The 17,979-nt window shown below is 37.9% G+C and overlaps 1 protein-coding gene and 1 long non-coding RNA gene across 6 annotated transcripts; one reads left to right on the plus strand and one right to left on the minus strand.

The window, feature by feature from the left end:
* Positions 1 to 69: 69 nt before the first annotated feature.
* LOC128797505 (uncharacterized) lies at positions 70 to 932 on the plus strand. The gene is made up of 2 exons (XR_008434165.1): positions 70 to 159; positions 777 to 932. It is a non-coding gene; the product is annotated as an uncharacterized LOC128797505 (long non-coding RNA).
* ATAD5 (ATPase family AAA domain containing 5) lies at positions 656 to 17,691 on the minus strand. 5 transcript variants are annotated; one of them, XR_008434162.1, is made up of 25 exons: positions 17,572 to 17,690; positions 14,943 to 16,726; positions 14,517 to 14,604; positions 13,683 to 13,847; positions 13,361 to 13,499; positions 12,792 to 12,876; positions 12,162 to 12,343; positions 11,569 to 11,726; positions 11,143 to 11,296; positions 10,627 to 10,917; positions 10,357 to 10,453; positions 9,753 to 9,832; positions 9,518 to 9,663; positions 9,227 to 9,377; positions 8,596 to 8,766; positions 8,300 to 8,412; positions 8,122 to 8,215; positions 7,831 to 7,895; positions 6,737 to 6,917; positions 5,862 to 6,049; positions 4,742 to 5,574; positions 3,471 to 3,635; positions 3,223 to 3,278; positions 1,542 to 1,646; positions 817 to 901 (listed from the first exon to the last, which is right to left on the minus strand). XR_008434162.1 is itself a non-coding variant. In XM_053960106.1 (24 exons), exons 1-24 carry the CDS (start codon positions 17,641 to 17,643, stop codon positions 870 to 872), a joined length of 5,490 nt encoding a protein of 1,829 aa, XP_053816081.1. In that variant the 5' UTR covers positions 17,644 to 17,690; the 3' UTR covers positions 786 to 869. The 5 variants fall into 5 exon arrangements, 3 of the variants coding, with proteins under 3 accessions (XP_053816080.1, XP_053816081.1, XP_053816082.1); XM_053960106.1 differs by lacking the exon at positions 1,542 to 1,646 and having other exon boundaries at positions 786 to 901; XR_008434163.1 differs by lacking the exon at positions 3,223 to 3,278 and having other exon boundaries at positions 17,572 to 17,691.
* Between the last annotated feature and the right edge of the window lie 288 nt (positions 17,692 to 17,979).

Raw genomic sequence — 17,979 nt, forward strand, 5'->3', positions numbered from 1 at the left:
GTTAAGACGAATCTGTGTCCAGGAGGGCTCGTCCGCGCACCTCCAGGTTTGCCCCAGCCCCACCTCTCTCTAGAAGTAATTTTACAAAGCTTTCTGGGGAACAGAACGGCAGTCGCGCCCCAGACACCGACCGAAAAAGCACCGGTACCGCCGGGGCAGGTGAGTCCTGCTCTCCCAACGCAGCTCTGAGCTGAGTCCCACTGCGAGTGCTCAGCACAGGCTCTGAGGGAGCTCGGTGACACCAAGCACTGCCAGAAAAACTCTGCCCACAGAGCTCAACACAGAGACAATACAACATTTCAACCCTACTGAAAATGTTGCTCTTCCATGATAAAGCAAATGCCAAAAAATCGTGCCTTAATATTCTGTTTATCTAAGACAAGAGAAAAGACAAAGAGAAAAATTTGAGACAAAGATTTCCAAGAAGGTTAATTAATTCAGAAAAAGATTAAGAGGTATTAAAATATTTTTCTAGTTTTGGGTTAAATGTAATTTGCATTGCTAATTTGCACTGTTATAGTGCAGTAGCATAATACACAATGCTTCTTTCATAAAGTTTATCTACAATCTTGTAAAAACACTATAATTTTGTAGATGACTAAACAATCAGTAGACATGTATTAGCAGTTCCCAATACTGAAACCTTTTTTCCATCTTCTAGGTACTAAATAGTATTATGCCTTTTATTTATTTGTAACTATTGTGAATTTCTGAAATACACACCAGCAGAATATCTGAAAAAGTTGTTCAGCTACTTACACAGAATCTCTTTTCAGCATTCTCCCTCTAGGAACTCTTGCATACTGGAATGTAAACGAGGATTTCATTTTCCCCAGGTAATCTTGCAAGCCATACACCAAAGCTTTTTGCTAGCTTAATTTTTGTACTGTCCTTATAACTCCTGTGGAATAAAAGGAACATTCTGTATGACATTTGAGGAGTGGTTATTTATATATATATTTTTTTTTTCACAAAGATTTGAGAGAGTATTGCTTTTGAAGGGGTCCTTCCCTCCTCCAACTTCTATTCTGCAGTAGCATTAACACAGTCTAAGCCTTTGGCTCATTCTTGCAACCATAACTGCTTTTTTCTATATTATTCATGAGATGATAGAATAATGTCACCCTAATTTACATTCTGAAGAGCAATATTGGAATGGCAGTAAAGAGAAAGAAAAGCTTGAAACTTGGTTGTGATTTCCCCAAGAACAAGGTTGTTGGTTTTGTTTTCAAGTTGCTGTATGCCTACTAATAACTGCTGCTTAAATGGGAGTCATTGTGAAACTCCAGGGTTGTTTTTACTTCCGATTTCAAGACACAGAAGTTAGCTGGAGGGGCAGTACATAAAGGACTAACCAGGGCCCAAACTGTTGCAGGAAAATATTTTGCATCAAAAGTAGGCGAATTTCACAGTACTGGAATGGAGCTTGTGAAGCATTTCCTTCTGAGCAGAGTTAGTCAAAACCAGCCCCAGGTCCCTCTTCCTCAAGCCCATCCCTCTTGGAAACTTGCTTTATTCTAGCATACAAAAGATGCTTATACCTGATGCATAAAAATCCAAAGGTGCTGATTTATCAGAACTCAAATCATCACACACAGATTATCTTTCATTCAGAGTAGCTTGAGGTGATTTCATGTGGTAAATACCTGATCAAGAAGGGAAATACTTGAATTCCACCTTACCTTGAGGACACCACAGCAGATTCTGTAAACAACTTCTTAAGGCACTTATTAAAACCAAAGAGCTGACTTCAAAAGAAGGTAAATTTTCTCTCACTGCTTTCTAGTTTGGGTCTTTCAAATAATCCCTGAATTTCCTAAAATACTACTACTTTATAGGACTTGTTTCTGATTTATGTAGGTCAGATTGATAGTGCCTTTAGAAAGCAGTGAACAGATACAATTTTACTTTATTATTTAAAAAAAAATTAAATACGTATTTATTTTTACAAATCATACAGGAGAAGCATAGTCTGTTGATACAAAAAATCAAGCCATGAGGATTTTAACAGACACCACTTTTTTTTTTTTTTTTTTACAATTCTGGACTATGGAAAGAGTAAACTATAAAGATGATCTACAATGCAGAAGCTTAAAATAATTCATTGTTTCCATAAATCTTTCTATTCATGAACATCTTTAACACATGAAAAATGTAAGATGAGACCAGAACTAGCAAATGGCCTTCCTTATTTTTACAGACACACTGAGGTAAGCGGAGCACCACTGCATGGCAGCAGTCTGACTCAGTTTGAGGAACAGAAACAGTCCAACTGCAAAGAAAAGGCAGAAAAGTACATGGTTGAACTAACCCCAGTTTTAAAATCCTTTAAAAAATATGTTTCAGGAGTTTTACCTTTCATGCAACAGAAACATTGAGATTGTAGCAAAGTCTCACAAATTTATTGTAGTATAAAAACGGATTCAATTACAAATATTCAGGCTGAAGTCTTGTCAAATACAAAAAAGTAAGAATAGAACACAATATACAAGACTAGAAGTAGTTAAATATTCCTGTACTCAAAGTAACGCTGGGATAATTGTTATTTACAAAATCTTGCCTAAATCTCTTGAGACCATGTTGAGCTACAGTAATTTCTCTACCTTTTTAGGAGATTAACATGCAGATCTGACAGCTGTAAACAATGAAAGAGAAATGTATACAAATATATGTACATTGAGGCATAGTGCTTTGTAAGGACTTTGTTCCCTGTGGTCAAAGTGAAGAGTTGGTTTTAGTCATTTAGACTTTGGAGGACTTGTTGCATCCTCCCTGTGCCCCCTCCCACCTCCAGTTATTTATTACTTTAACTGCAAATTCAGAAACAAACTTGTTTAAACAATACAGTCTCCTCAGAAAACAGCAACTTTGCTGTGGAAGTTGTCACAGTTGGTTGTTACAAAAGGACTTCTTGCTATATGATCAAAAAATTAGAGAGAGAGCAAGAAGAAGTCCCTACTGAACAGTTTGTGCATTTAATGTTATGAATGCCCTTACTGGACAAGCACCAAACAAACCCACATTTCAGCTGTGGAGAGCAGTATAATGACAATAGATATATACATTATTTTAAATAATTATAAAAATTTAATATACAAATGGCTCTGAATATACAATAATGTGGTAATTAAAAAAAACCTAAACAAGCTATGGTGAGAACACCACCATTAGGCACCAAGTATATCTGGTGTTGGCAATTTTAAGGGAAGTCCAAAGACAGACCATTTATTGTTTGTCTGGGTATTTCAAGATGAATCCCTTCAAGATAATGCAAGAACCTATTAAAAAAAAAGTAAAAAAGATTGTTAAAGGAACAAAGTTATTTCCAAATATAAGGCAACACTTTTATTATTTTGAGAGACAAATGTCCACTTTTCTTGCCTAGAATTACTTGACAAAATTATTTTATTAAAATCCTTAACTACCTTCTATAATGAAATGTAGCAAGATTTAGGAAAACCCAAACTTACCTTCTTTTAGTCTTCCCTTGCTCTTTAAGCTTCTCAGACCTACAGATACTGCGGAGAGTGGGGAGGTATTCAAGGGTACTAGCTTGCTTATTGCCCAGGTTTAAAGGACTTCTGGAAAATACAGTTTTGATGACAGCCAGCCTCTTCTGTGCTTTTTTGTGAGTGCTAAAACAGAGAATGAAGCTTTATTTTTTCTTATTCAATAATGTGCAGTGATGATTTTATTTCTTTAGGATCAAAGCCACTTGTTTCTTGGTTTAAAACTCCATTAAATCCATGTCCAGAACTGCATCTCAGTGGATCAGATGTCTGCAGCTTCTAATTGTGTGCTGCTTACACAGCATCACAAAGCATCTGCACCTGGACAGAAACATGAGGGCCAGCGGTTTGTTTGGCCAAAGCTTTTGTCTTAATCAGGAATCTGATCTGGTGAGCTCTTCAGTCTAGATGCAGATGTGAGGTTCAGTACAACCACAACTGAAAGCATCTGTGGTCTTCAAAAATAAAAAGCATTATGCAACTGGTATTTGCCAGAATATCAGTGTCAGGTCCAGGTGTCCAACCCACAACATAAACCTGGTCACAGGATGCATGGTCAGATCCATTCTGCCATTGCTCCTCTGGGTACTGACTTACAGAAGAAAGGCTCTAAGCCATTTTCCTGTTCAGACCTCTGAATGGGCTTTAAATGCCCATTGTGCCAATTTTACCTATGATGACTTTTTATGTTAAAAACAATGTCTCATGCCCACACTTGAGAGTATTCTTTGGTCTTTTACAATGTATTAAAGGTTATTCTTTGTTAGCACAAGTTACTACAAAGAATTTACTTTGGATTTTGTTAGGTCTTCATCAAGCAACACCTACCAACACACTTAACATGAGCTCAGTATGAGCAGGTGACAAATTTGCATGTTTGGTACTTGCAGAATCCCATCTGTCTTGAAAAAGCCATTCCTTTAGGGTTCTGTTATTCTTTTGGGGGTAGTGGTGCTGTTTGTCCATTTTGAAAGTAACTAGACCAAGGCCACCATTCCTTAACAAGATTAGTCAGGCTGTTCAAGAAAAGTCAATCTTGCAGATTGACAAGAAGTTAATTTAAGGTTGTAAAAGCACAATGAACAATATATTGCAGTGTTTTGAGGCACACTGACAACAGTCATAGTGGTATGAATGTTTATACATCACATCTGAAACAGTCCTACACCCTGTGAAATGCTCTTCTTGACAAATTACTGCATTACACTCCAGAAATATTAACAAAGTCTTACCTTGAATCAGGTGCCTGACTGAAGGATATGCAATTCCTTATGTTTGAGAGAGGCAGAGTAAGTCCCTTCAGCTGGTCACTTTCAGGTGTTTTACTGGTAGTTGAAAAGGATTCCAAATTTTGTGAAATATTAAAAGAACTTTTAGTGAAGCTGAGTGCTTCAATAGCTGCCTTTATTTCACTACAGCTCTGGGAACTCCACCAATCAGTATTTTCTATACTGAACTCATCACAAAGACCATTTCTGATTTTGGCATTTGTCCAGTGAAATTCTTCACTTTTAGAAAACTCCAGTGGTTCTCTGGTGTTAGTGTTTACACAGCAATCCAGGAAGGACATGTTTTCCACAAACTCAGTCAGTGAATTCAGGCACTGAAAAACAACTGCAGACCTTCTTTCATTTACTGAGGTTATAGTTTTAACTTCTTTTTGTTCTTTATGCACCAAAAACTTTGATTCCTTTTTATTCATTTCAGCACATGACTTAGGACTGTCTGATGGTAAAGTTATGAATTCAGCTGAATAGTTCAGCTCAGAATCAAATAAGTCACTATCATCCAATATCTCAAGCCTTTTCTGAGCCTTTGTCTTTTTAGACCTTTTTCCAGGGCTACTCTTTCTAGAGCAAGAACTCTTAGTAGATTTGTCTTTTGAAGAAACTATAGTAGTCGTTTCAAGTATAGACTTTGAGGCTTCAGACTGGTTTGACAGAACTTGCACTGGTAAGGGAAGAATAAGTTCAAGATTACTATATACAAAATCCACATGCTTCATCTGGAATTCTGTTAGAAGCTGTATCAATTTATTCCATTCCTCCATAGTTGTGATTTTGTGCTGTAAAATAATAATATGAAAGCTTTATCAACATATTAAAATTAATTTCTTTTAAATAAAAATATTATAGAAAACCTCACACTCCTGGCTTTGTGCTAATGAGGTGAGGAACTGTTTTTCTTTCAGGAGACCACCCCAGTTCAGATTGTACCTAACCATGGAATTCTCCAATTTCTACAACAAACATTTTCAGAGATTTGCTTCTAAGATGATGCTATTCCTCGTGATGGTTATACTCAATTGTCTGGCAATCATTCAAAGTATTACCAAATCAACTACAAAAATACCTTAAGAAATGTAAACAAATCTTCTGAAGGCAACAGAATGTTCTTAAGGCCAAGCAACGTCTCTACGCAGCCTGTATCACATTTTGGAAACTCCTGAAGATGTGAATCATCAGCTTGAGAAAAATCCACCTTGGAATCCTTAGACTTTGCAGGATGACTGACATTATCTGCCTTCCTTGTCTCTTCTCCTGCACAGAGATAACAGGCTTTACTTGAAAGGGAACAACTGCATCATGAAATTGATTTTCCACCTCTTTGCCTCAATTCCTGGCACAAAAGTTGCTGTAACTGTCACCTCTTGCTTTGGTGCTGGTCGAACAGAGCAGCTGAAATGAGACATCCCCGTGCCCACATCACTGCTGTCCGTGTTACCAAACTGCTCTCCTGCTTCCCACACAACCTTTGAAAGAGGCTGTGTCTCACTTGTCTCTCCCTGCCACTCCCTCACACCCCTAAACTCTTCCTGAATCCTTTGGGATCAAGTTCCTACCCCTGCCTGCTTGCCAGCTGTCCCACTTTTAGCCCTTTTTCAGCTCTGCTTCTTCTAAGTGAATTGCCTACCAGCTATATGGATAAAGAACTGCAAACTCTGAGGAAAATCACTACTGGTTCCCTTCTTTGCCTGGTTTTGCTACTCACAACATGAAAGGGAGATAAGTAACCATATTGACAGGCAATAAAACCCTCAAATTTAAGTTCCTTATGCATTAATACAAGGCTTGGAAATAGCTAAAAATAGCAGAAGCATCCCCTCCCCCAAATTTAGGAGTCTTACAAGAAGTTACCATTTATTCATACATGTCTAAGAATGCTTCGATTTAGTCAAATTCATGTTTAGATAGGTATTTTTTAAAGATTAAATTAAATCAACATACCATGAAGTGCCAAACACTTCTCTTTCAAGCATCCACCTCCACTTCTAACCCAGAACTGTAAGTACAGGACACTTTGTCTGATATCACAGTTATTTGTGGTCAGGAGAGCAGCCAAGTCTTTCTCATCTGTCCGTAGGTTCTCAGCCAGGCACAGAGCTTGGAGGTAGCTCACAGAGTTTATCTAAACAAGAGTTACACACAGACACTGAAACAACTCCTGCCAATGACACTGCAGGAAGTCACACAGGAGCAAATTATTCTATTTATGCTTGCAATACATTTTGCCTTTTAATACAGAAGATTAGTTTATTAAATTAGATTACAGTTAGATTAAAACCTGTAAGGAAAAGCAAACTACCCAGTCTATGTAGGCTATGTCAGAGAATTAAGTTCAATTTAGAAATAATTAAAAACAAACACACAAACATATTCTGCTTATGGTCCTGAGGCTACCTACACTTTGCTTCTCATCACCAGTGATCAGCTTTTACTGAAATATATTCATTTTAAAGGTTTTTCTTGCATTCTTTCTTTTAACTCTGCAATTGCCTGAAGTCCAACAGGTTTTCAGTTTCACATTAAGAAATTTTCCCCTTCTCAGTAATTAGGTCCTTCTGATTCTCATGTATTTAGGTTTTTCACCTAATACATAGCTGCAAATAAAACTATTTGCTGCACAGAACACTAGTGCTTACATTAAGGGAATAACCCATAATACTTCTAAAATAACTGCTTACTTTTTAATGAATGAACCAGTACTGGCATAACCAACCTTCAGATCAGAGCTATCAGATATTTATCTCAATACATTCTAAAAACTAAATTAAGTGATTAAGTGATGTTCTTATTGTAACTCTCAGCACCACTAAATTGTTTGGAAAATAAATTTTCTGTGCTAGTAAAACAGCTTCTACGTGTAAAGATAAATACATCCTACACATCCTTACATAAACCTCAAAGACATGTCTGTCTCTGATCAAACAAATATGTTACATCAGAAATATATAAACCTACCCCAACATTTAAATTTCAAACTGAAATCAGCTGACAATTATTTGCTTAGGATGTACCTGCATTTCCAGACACAGACTTACCAAGGAAGGGGTTTTAAAGTTGATCTCTTCAAAATAGCCATCAAACATTAAGCTGAATGTTGGATCTATAAAGAGAGATCAGTGAACTGCCATTATGTTCAAACCTAGTTATTTTCTTTATCCATTAGAGCAGCCAGTACCTTTATTCAAGCACTCAAATACTTGCTTTACAGTCTCCACTCATTTAATTTTGCATTTAGGAGCAGTATTCAACCATCACCATTTACAGCTTCTGATTAAAAGTGGCTGTTCTGTCTGTAAAGCCTAATTACTGTCACAAACACTACTCACCATTGGTGGTAAGAATTACAGGTCTCTTTGCAGTTGCCATGAATGTCTTTATTGCACTTAGGAATCCTGCATCTTCATCAAATATTATATCCACCTACAGAAAACAAACATAGTATCAATAGCTTGAGCAGCAGTTACAAGCTGTGAACAGTCACAGCACATTTCACGTGAATTTTACCTCTTCAAAAAGAATGAGAGATGTTGCATTTTTCCTGTTGTGTTCTCCTCCTTCTTTGTTTATTGACTTAATTTGAGCGTCTTTCTTTACTTCCAGTGAATTCTGAGTATTTCCTGCAGAATAATTGAGCAGGAAGGAGGAGTGAAACCATTTAATGTTTTCCAGGTACTGGCTTCAAAAATCCCCCATGTATCAAATGCTTAAGAGAACCTATTCTTTTCTCCACACAGCTCCACATACACAGTGTAGTATTTCCATCTCCAAAGGTAATTCATTATTAAAAAGGAATACCTTACCTCCATTTTTTTCTTCAGATGTTGTTTCTCCATCAACACCTTTACGTTTGGCAGAAATTTTGAAGTAGTTTGCAAGTGTTTTAGAGGGCAAGCTTCGTTTTAATCCTGCTCCTTTTGGTGACAGTGGCGGTTTTCTTGGAGAAATAACTTTCTTTGGAGAATACATTTTTTCTGCAAGGCATGTTTTATATTAAACTTCATCTGGAGATCTAATGTCAAACTGATATTCCTCAGACAAACTTAAAGTAAAACCCATTTTTTATCTATAGTAAATGACAAATTTACTGTGCTGATTTTTTGCTTGTTTTCCTTTTCTCTTGTTATAGGAAAAGCTTTCTGTTCAACTTTCTAGTCAAATGCTACAGCACTTGCTCCAGCACTGCAGAAATAATGTAATCAAGAGTCAGTATTTTAATAAAGTCAATATTTAATTTGGTCTGTAGTTGTGTTAACCAACAGACCAGCTCTTACTATTATGGCCAGGTAAGCTAAATCTGCTATCTTTTTAAAAACAACTGATATCTAAAATTCGTTTTGGGAATTCAGTCTTTAACAACCTTCTCCCCTCTGTAAAACCCACCCCATAATTCAGACCAAACAAAGAACCCCAGATAAGAACCACGACACTTACTTGGTGACTTGGTAGTGCTACAACTGTTAAAAAAGCAAGGCTTGTGTGCATTCACACCTTTTTTGTCCACTTGATGAGACTGAGTAGCTTCTTTCAGCTGAGACAGAATTTGTCTCCCACTACGCTGGCAAGAGGCATTGACTTCAAATATCTGCAATGGTATTTAATTTACAAAAAAAAAAAAAAAAAAGAGAGAGAAAATTCCATTGCAGACATCTTGTATTACAAATGCTTTTGCATATTAGCTATAAATAAGAAAAATGCACTGAGGAAAGAAAGAACTCCACAAACCTTAAACCCAAGCTCCTGAGCACAAGCATACACTGCAGCAGTTTTCCCCACTCCTGGTGGGCCAGTTATCAGAACCGTATTGCAAAGGGTTGTCTCTTCCTCAATATCAGATTTATTATCTTTAAAGTCAAGGCTGCTTAAAGAATCTGTAGAATTATTAAAAAGAAAATAAAGGATTACTGTAATTCTTTGCCAACATTCAACAAAAGAGAAGCTGTATTAATTCTATCAGTACCTTCTTGCTCTTTGTCCTCCTTTTCCCTCTGATTTCGTTTTTCTTCCAAATCAGCTCTCCTTTTCCATTCTTTTAACCAGCTATAAAACAAAGGAAGAAAACAAGAATTAAAATTGCTGGTGAATTCAGTGAACCAAATTAAGATGGAACAGAATATAAAACTAGGGGACATCAGCCAGTTGTTACCCCATAGAAACCTATCAAGTCCTTTCAGATAAAAGCAAAAAAATGTTCAGGATTTGATTCTTTTGTAGAAAAGGTTTCCTTTTTCATTCTCCATTCTGTTAGCTGACTGGTATAAAAACAAGTAATTTGGTGAATTATTCACTCATAATTCAGTGTTGTTTTGTCAGATGGGTCTTTAAATTCTGTGTAAGAGCCACAGCAGTAACTTAAACAGACACAGAAAATTTAATGGAAAGCACAATGTGTTAGGTGGACTTCAGTGTTAAATTCCTATCAAAAGCAGACAGTACAGCAAGGTGAGGATCAGGATGCTTGTAGGGAAGTACACACAAGTACTGCTCTGTCAGTGCTTGAGCATTATCAAGTAAATGAGGTTTTGGGTTAATTTTAGGAATGGATCCATGTCCCAGTTTCTGACCTGTGTAGCCTTTCAATTTCTTTCTTGTTCCCTACAAGTTCACTGGAATCTTGAGGCTGATATTTTTCTGTCCAGAGCATGTCTTCCTTTTCCAGACCTACAGAAAAAAATATTGTCCATTTTTAAACAGTTCTTCCTGCAATAGAATTCATCAAATCTAGCAGAGTATCAGGACTAGATTTGATTTTTGCATCATAGTGGAAAGCTGACATATATCACACATACACTTCCTCAATGCAAAGATTAAAATGAGATAGGAAATGCAGTTACCTGAAAGTTCTCTTGGATCTGATAAACACCCAGGGTGTTCTGTCACACTATCTGGTTTCTGGGTCATGTTTTTTCCCAAGTGTGTGGCTTGTCCTGTCTCTGCCTGTTTCTCTCCAGATATGGGAGGAATAAGGTTCCTGGAAACTCTTGATTTCATTTCAGTCTCTGTACCAATTTGTTTTCTTCTTTTTGATTTGCGGTCTTCTGTTTCTTTCCTTTTCCTTTTCATTTCCTTCCAATTGTCAGGATGTTTCTCAATTACATCAAGATTTGCAGTGCTATCTCTGCTTTCTAAGAAAAAAAAAATTGAATCAATTTAAAATTTCAGGCTATGTCAATTACTACTATACATTTGCTTAAGCCCTATTTGAAGAATTTGGTCAAAATAACCTAAAATGTGAGGATCAATTTATTTCCAACAAAGTATTCCTTCAGTAACAATTTTTTTTTAATTCCCAGTTGTTTCTTAATGCCAGAGAGAGTGAGGATGGTTTTCTCCCTACATAAATTCCTAACCTTGTGTACTGCTTTCCAAAGCCAACCTCTCTGTTTGCTTTTTCAGGAACCTGGAGTAGTATTTTCTCACTGGAAACTGAGAATTAGAAGCCACAATCTCATCTAGCAAATCCTTCTTGAATGCATCAGGAAAAGCTGGTCGGTGGCCTGAAAGCTGGAATATACACACATAGAATTACTCAAAAACTTTACACTGAGTGTTTTGCTTAATTTAAACTGGTAATATCTTGTTAAATTCAGAGATTAACAGAAACTGTTAAGAACTGATGAGAACTGTCTAATGGTAAGATGCAAAATGAGTAACTCACATACAGGGCAATTAAAAAAAAATTAAACAAATTACAGGACTGAAACAAATTCAAACAACAGGATTTATTAAAAACGTAACTCCAAGTATCAAAACAATTTGAATTTTGAAGTACTAACCACAGGTGCAGAACAATTTCCAATTAGTTTTGAATTCACAGTGGAAAATTCACCAAGAGAGAGAGTGATTTTTGTGATGTTTGTGACTTCAGTACTCAGTTCCCTCAGCTTAGTTAATAGAGGACATGATGGTGATTGCAATTTCCACATTGGAGAACCTACAAAGAACCCCCACCAAAAACAAAACAGGAGTTAACTTCTATTCTAGGAAAACAAATGGGCTGGTCTTCTCTCTTTAGTGAAGTCCTTTGCCTTTGTCAGAAGGAAATGGTTTCTGCCCAAATCAGTCCAACACAATCTTTATTCTCCAAATTGGAACTTAACTGACCAACTTTTTTGACTAAATATTAAGAATTTTGCATCCTTACCCATGCATATATAGACTACTTTAGCATCAATTTAATTTGCAAATTTTGTATTCAAAAACATCTCACTGGAAGCTTCTAAGTTTTGTTCTCTTACTGAGACACAAAACAAGAGAAAACTCCTACCTATTCCAGTCCTAAGCTGTTAATTTTTTTTCTTTCTGCACAAATTCCTCAGAAATTATTATGTACATTTAAACAAAACCCAAAAGCTTAACACAAGCTTACAGTCATCCTTCTGCTGTACATGGACAACAGTCTTAAAGCAGGAACTTGCAAGAGAGTATGCTTCCATTGCTGCTGCCTTCTTTGCAATCTGCCTTTTCAGTGACTCCGGCAATCCACTCATCAGGAATTCACGTTTTGCTCTGAATGGATCACCGTCTTGAGAATTTTCAGATGCATCTTGGCTTTAATGAAAACAGAAAAGAAAAATAAAGAAAAGAAGATAGAATTAGTAGAACTTCCAGCTATGCAAGGCTGAATTTAATCACATTCTCTTCCAAATGAGCTGAAGATAGTCTACCAGAATTACTACAATTAATTTTAATGTGGTTAGTTTGAAATTAATTCTGTATTAAAAATTTTAATCTTAAAAAAAAAAAATCTCTTTGGTTTTGTATTTTTATATGCAATTTGGGATTTCTATTTCAGCAGTCATCAACTACATTTCCAGACATCTAATATGGTTCTGAAATGGTTGAGGAACTCTCCAAGAAACCCCTAAAATTTTGCAAGCAGATTAAAATATTAATCAGTAAGTATAAAAGTCACAAATATTTATAGCACATTTCAGTAAGTATATTTAACCTTGAAATGTATTTTGATTTTTAAGCAACTGCACTCTTGACAACTGACCTGCTTTCATCAAAGATCACAATTGGTTCACCTGCAGAGTTCTGAGCATTTTTGCCTAGGCAGGAAGGTGGACATCCCAGTTTCCCTTTAAAAAGGTAAAAAAACCTATTATTAGATTAGCACTGATACAAGATTCTAACCTTGCTTCTGTGTTCACTACCTGTATGTTCCATTTAACATCATCAGGGAATCTCCTTTTCTTAAGGGAAAATTGAGTATTTTAACAAAACTTATTATAGCTTTGTTTCTAATTATTTCCTCGGTATAGATGCTATTTTTTAACACGAGGGAAAAAAAGGAGACACAACAAAACATTATATATGTTGACAATTTTTCAAATAAACAGTTTTCCCTGAATGAAGAAAAAGCAAAACAACACATGTAAATAACCTCTGCATTATTAATTCTTATAAAACTGGAAGGTATATATTGGAACATTAAAATAAAGATAAATCAGAGGAAAAGATTAATATACTGCAAAGGCAGCTTTATGAAATAAAGTTACAATAGTCAATGATATAAAATGTTTCTGTAATAAAAAATAAACACATTCAGTAAAACCCAATTACCATTGGAGTTCTTTGCAACCTTCAAGTTTTTAGACTTCTTCCCCAAAACATCATTTAAGCTCCGAAGTCTCTTTTCCTTCACACTCTGCTCTGTAGTAGTGACACTATCCATGTCTGAACCTAGAATTATTACTGATTCCTAGAGGGAGAGCAAATCAAATAAGAAAGAAAACATAAATTTTCATCCTTTATTAACAATACACTGCAAATATCTACCTTAGCTTGCAAACACTTCTTGTAAAGAATCAAGTAGGAATCATTTGTGTTGCTTATATCAATAACAAATATATCATAATTTCCCCCCCTCAAAATACAGCCTTACATCACTTTCTTCTGATTTCTTCTTCTCAGCAAGAGCTCGCTGTCGAGACGAGCGCCTCACAGGAGCTGCTGGGTCTTCACTCACTTTTGATCTGTTCTGCTGTATAGCCTTTGCTTTTTCAATCAGCTGCTTTGCTTTAGATATGTTTTTAGAAGTGGAGTTTATCTGTTAACAAAGAACAAAAAAACTGAAATAGCAACTAATGGCACTCTCTTCAATAAGTACTTTGCATATAAATATAATTTTTTACTTTTATAGAAATAGGTAACTGTTGCAAAATTTCATTGGTATCAAAAAGAAAATGAAATAATTGAAAGGACAAGCAAACCAAGATGATATCCACAGTTCTCAAAGGGAAGTGAGAGCCCTGCAAGGAGATCCTCAATTTTTTCATGGAACAAATATGGGCAGTGACATTCTTAAGCCTCAGCTGTTCTGCTGTGCCCAAACACTATCACAAATGACTGGATCATTTCGGTTGGAAAAGACCTCTGAGATCATCAAGTCCAACCTCTTGACCGTCACTACCTTGTCAAATAAACCACGGCACTAAGTGCCACGTCCAGTCATTTCTATATCCCATCCTGAGAACCTGCAGCTCAGGAGCATGCTATTTTATGGAATTTTTCTGTGATGAAAGGTGGATTTTTACTAATAAATTATGTTTTAAGGTACAAGAAACTATCTCAAATTTCATCATAAATCATAGTATATTCCCTTTCCATAGGGCAGCTGGGAACTGTCATATTGTATTATTACACAATACTGAATACACCACAATTATAACCATACAGGAAATGACAAAATACTGACACCAATTGTTACATAAATTACCTTTGTGTTTTGGGAGTGAGAGTCTTCATTTTTCATTGCTTCAGCTTTATTTGATTTTGTAGCTGCTTTGATACGTGTAAACCTCATTCTAATTAGGGAAGAGAGTATTATGAAATTATTACTGGTTAATAAAGGGAAATGTTACTCTCAATTAAATTTTCAAAAGCCTTTAAAAATACAGTGCTGTAAACAGAAGCAATTCTCCAACTGGTGGATGAGGGGTTTTTTGTTGTTTGTTTGGGTTTTTCTTTGATGTCTATAGTACAAACAAATTTATAGTTATTTTTGGTTCCTCTCTATTTTTATCCACCATGATCAGTATCCATGCAACTTTGATATACAATCCATTTATAATTATGACTTATTTTCAAAATACTTGCATACAATTAATGGGCAAAAAGGTAGAATATACTCTAAAAGGTTTACCTTATTGGGCTGTTTCTATCAAAGGGCACAGTAATCACCTCAGCTCTGTACATGTTGCTGTTCTTGCAGGATTGTCTGTGTGCTTTTGGGGTGGAAGTCTCTAATGGGCAGGCACTTAATTCATCTGCAGAACAGGCACTTCTAGCCCTGGGTTTTTTAGGTGTAACATTTGTTGATGTTTTGGTTTTCTGCTGCCTTAAACTCCTCTTTAACTCATTCACTTCTGGACTTGATAAAATTATTACATCTGAGGTGTTCTCCACAGTAACAACACTAGCACCCAACTCCTCTTCTCCAGTATAATTGCTGGTGTTTGACACATCAGTTTCCTTAGTTTCTGAAGCCTTCTTTCTTCTGTTTCCTTCTTTCTGAACCTTCCTAGATCTTCTGGATTTAGTGCTATTGCTTTTAGGTTTAGAATGTCTACTACATTTGTCCACATAATCTTCTGGTATTCCACTTTCTAATCCTTTATTTGAAGGAACAACATCTTCAGATTCCTCTTTTACTTTTGAGCACTTTGCAGCAGCTTGCTTTTGTTTTCCAGGTGCCTTTTTAATTCCACTTTTTGTTACATCTGCTGTTGGTTGCTTAAAAGCTTTCATAAACTGATGCTTTTCTTCCAGAGTACATTTTGGCCTCAGAGAATCCGCCCCTCCGGTCTCCAGTACAGCCAGCTCCAATTCTTCTTCTTCAATAACGACATTGGATTTTCTTTTCTGAGTCACCTGCTCGGTTTGCTCACAGTCCAAGAGGGCTGAGCTGCTTTCTTTTTCCCCTACACATCCTTTCTGCTTCAAAAAAATGGAAGCTATTTTCCTAGAGCCTTTCTGCTCCTTATTTGAGGGAGGTAATTTGGGGGGAATGGAATGAACTTGTGCGAGGACAGTCACTGTTCTGAGTGGCTGCTGTTGGGATTCCTCACACTTTTCTGGGTCACTAATACTATCACTTTTGTCCATTTCATTTGCTGTACCAGAAGTGTCCATTGCTGGCTTTGTATCTTCTTCAAAATTATTTTCTCCCTGACTTCTCAAGAAGTCCTCAAATGACACGGTTATTATACAATTATTTACCTGGGATGTCCCATCATCCCTAGGAACCTCAAAACTGGAATCACCAATAGCAGCATCACACTCTGCTACTGTTTTTGTCTTCTCTTCAGTTTCCTTTCTACACGTTTCATTCATCTGGTTTTCCAATGAAGAGCTTTCAGACAAATCAGTATTTACTTTGTGCTTCCTTTTCCTTGATTTTTTTATCCTATTTTTTGATCCATTTGTTTCACAACCGAAGTTGTTTGCATTTTTTCTGGAGGGGATAATGTTTGGGAAGTTCTCTCTTTGATCGTTATCTTCTGCTAATTCTCCTGCACATTTTTTGTCCACTAGAGTACAAGAAGCAATAAAGTCATTACTGTCTTGTTGCAGTTCTGTAGTTACTCTGCTGTCATCACTACTAATTTCTATTTCAAGGTCATTCTCAGATTCTTTAATTTCTTTTGGCATATTACTTAAATTAACTTTCTTCCCTTTTCTCCTCCGCTTTAAAGATGGCTTGAAAGATGATTTACATTCTTTTTCATCAGCGTCCAACAGTGTTTTATTTTCTCCAGCTCCTACTGGGAACCCAGCATTCTCAGTGGCAGATGTCTTTTTAAAATAATCCAAGATGTTGTTGGATTTTGGTGATGACAATGCTTTATCCACTGGTTTTACTAATGGTGAAAAATATCTTGTGATCGTTTTTGCAGAAGCATCTTCCTCTCGCCGCTTCTTGCATGGCTGTAAAAGGTATAACATGAATCTTAGTTTAAAAAACTTAAGATGACTTACATAAAACTTTTTCAGAAGACAAAAATTCATATTAACGTGCTCAGACTGGGCATGCAGGAACTATATCTCCACGTTTTCAAAGGCCATCCATGCCTGAAATAAAGATTCTGCGGTTTCAAATAAATAAAAATCCTATTCTGAAACCTTGAGATGGTCAAAACTGGATGGGATCACAAGGTCTTCAGAACAGCTCTGCAGAGATTTCACAATCCTGAAGTCTGAAAGTCTAGGTCAATTCAGATGATCGACCTTGAGATGTTCCCTAGAGTGTCTGTGGAGCATTTAAGAGGGAATTCCAACATCACTTAAAAAGGTCTGATCCTACCGTAAACATGTGACATATCTTAGGAAGACAGTGTACCTTTAAGAATACTTAAAGAAAATGAACACAAGAGAGTTCTTATCTCGTATAATGATTCAAACCATGAAAGAGCATTTACTTCTACAGCCACAAGAAAGACTTTGGCTCATAAAGACTTTTATAACTCCAGGTTTACCAGAAACTGAACTCCTCGGAAATCACACCCTCTGAAGCAGAAAACGTCTCTTCCCAGAGCTCCTCGAATGCGTTTAATGACAGCCCGGCCCGCGGGGCTGCGCCGAGCGTCAGCAGCGCCCGCGAGCACGGCCGGGCCGGGCGGCCCCTCACAGCTCCCCGCGCACCCCGGACGGGCCGCGGCTGGGCAGAACGCCAAAGGGGCGAACGCCAAAGGGGCGAACGCCAAAGGGGCGCCCCCCGCCAGCCGCAACCCCTAGCTCCGCCCTCACAGCGCGACCCCGACCCGCGTCCCCACCTGAACGTCGCCGTCGTTCCCGGGGAGGACGGGAGAGGCGTCCGCCGCGGCCACGGCGACCCTGCCCACCATGCCCCGGCTGCTGCGGGCGCGGAGCCCTGCCGGCTCGCTCGGGGCGGGAGCAGCGCGGAGCCCTCGGCCCCGGGCGGTGCCTCAGGGACGGGGGGCGCGCGCCGCCGCCATGGCCCCGATGGCGCCGCCTGACGGGCGCGCGCGCCGGGCGGGCGGTAAAAGCGCGCGCGGGACCAGATTCGGATCTCCGCGCGGAAGGCGGGGGGCGGGGCCTCGGGTCGCTCCCACGTGACCCACGCCCGCTGCCCAACAGCCGCCCATTGTCCCGGTCACGTGACGCGGACGGACCGGCGCGCTGTCGCGCGGTCGCCCCGCCCCTTCTCCGCCGAGGCCACG

Source organism: Vidua chalybeata, chromosome 19 (assembly GCF_026979565.1).
Source record: "Vidua chalybeata isolate OUT-0048 chromosome 19, bVidCha1 merged haplotype, whole genome shotgun sequence".
NCBI classification, from domain to species: domain Eukaryota; kingdom Metazoa; phylum Chordata; class Aves; order Passeriformes; family Viduidae; genus Vidua; species Vidua chalybeata.

Excerpts from the sequence above, each read along its gene's own strand:
- ATAD5 (XM_053960105.1), bottom strand. The coding sequence starts at position 17,643 with ATGGTGGGCAGGGTCGCCGTGGCCGCGGCGGACGCCTCTCCCGTCCTC. Across the intron at positions 12,877-13,360 it reads GGTTGCAAAGAACTCCAATG|GGAAACTGGGATGTCCACCT; the intron begins GTAATTGGGTTT and ends ACCTTTTTAAAG. Across the intron at positions 5,575-5,861 it reads ATTTGTTTACATTTCTTAAG|CACAAAATCACAACTATGGA; the intron begins GTATTTTTGTAG and ends ATTATTTTACAG.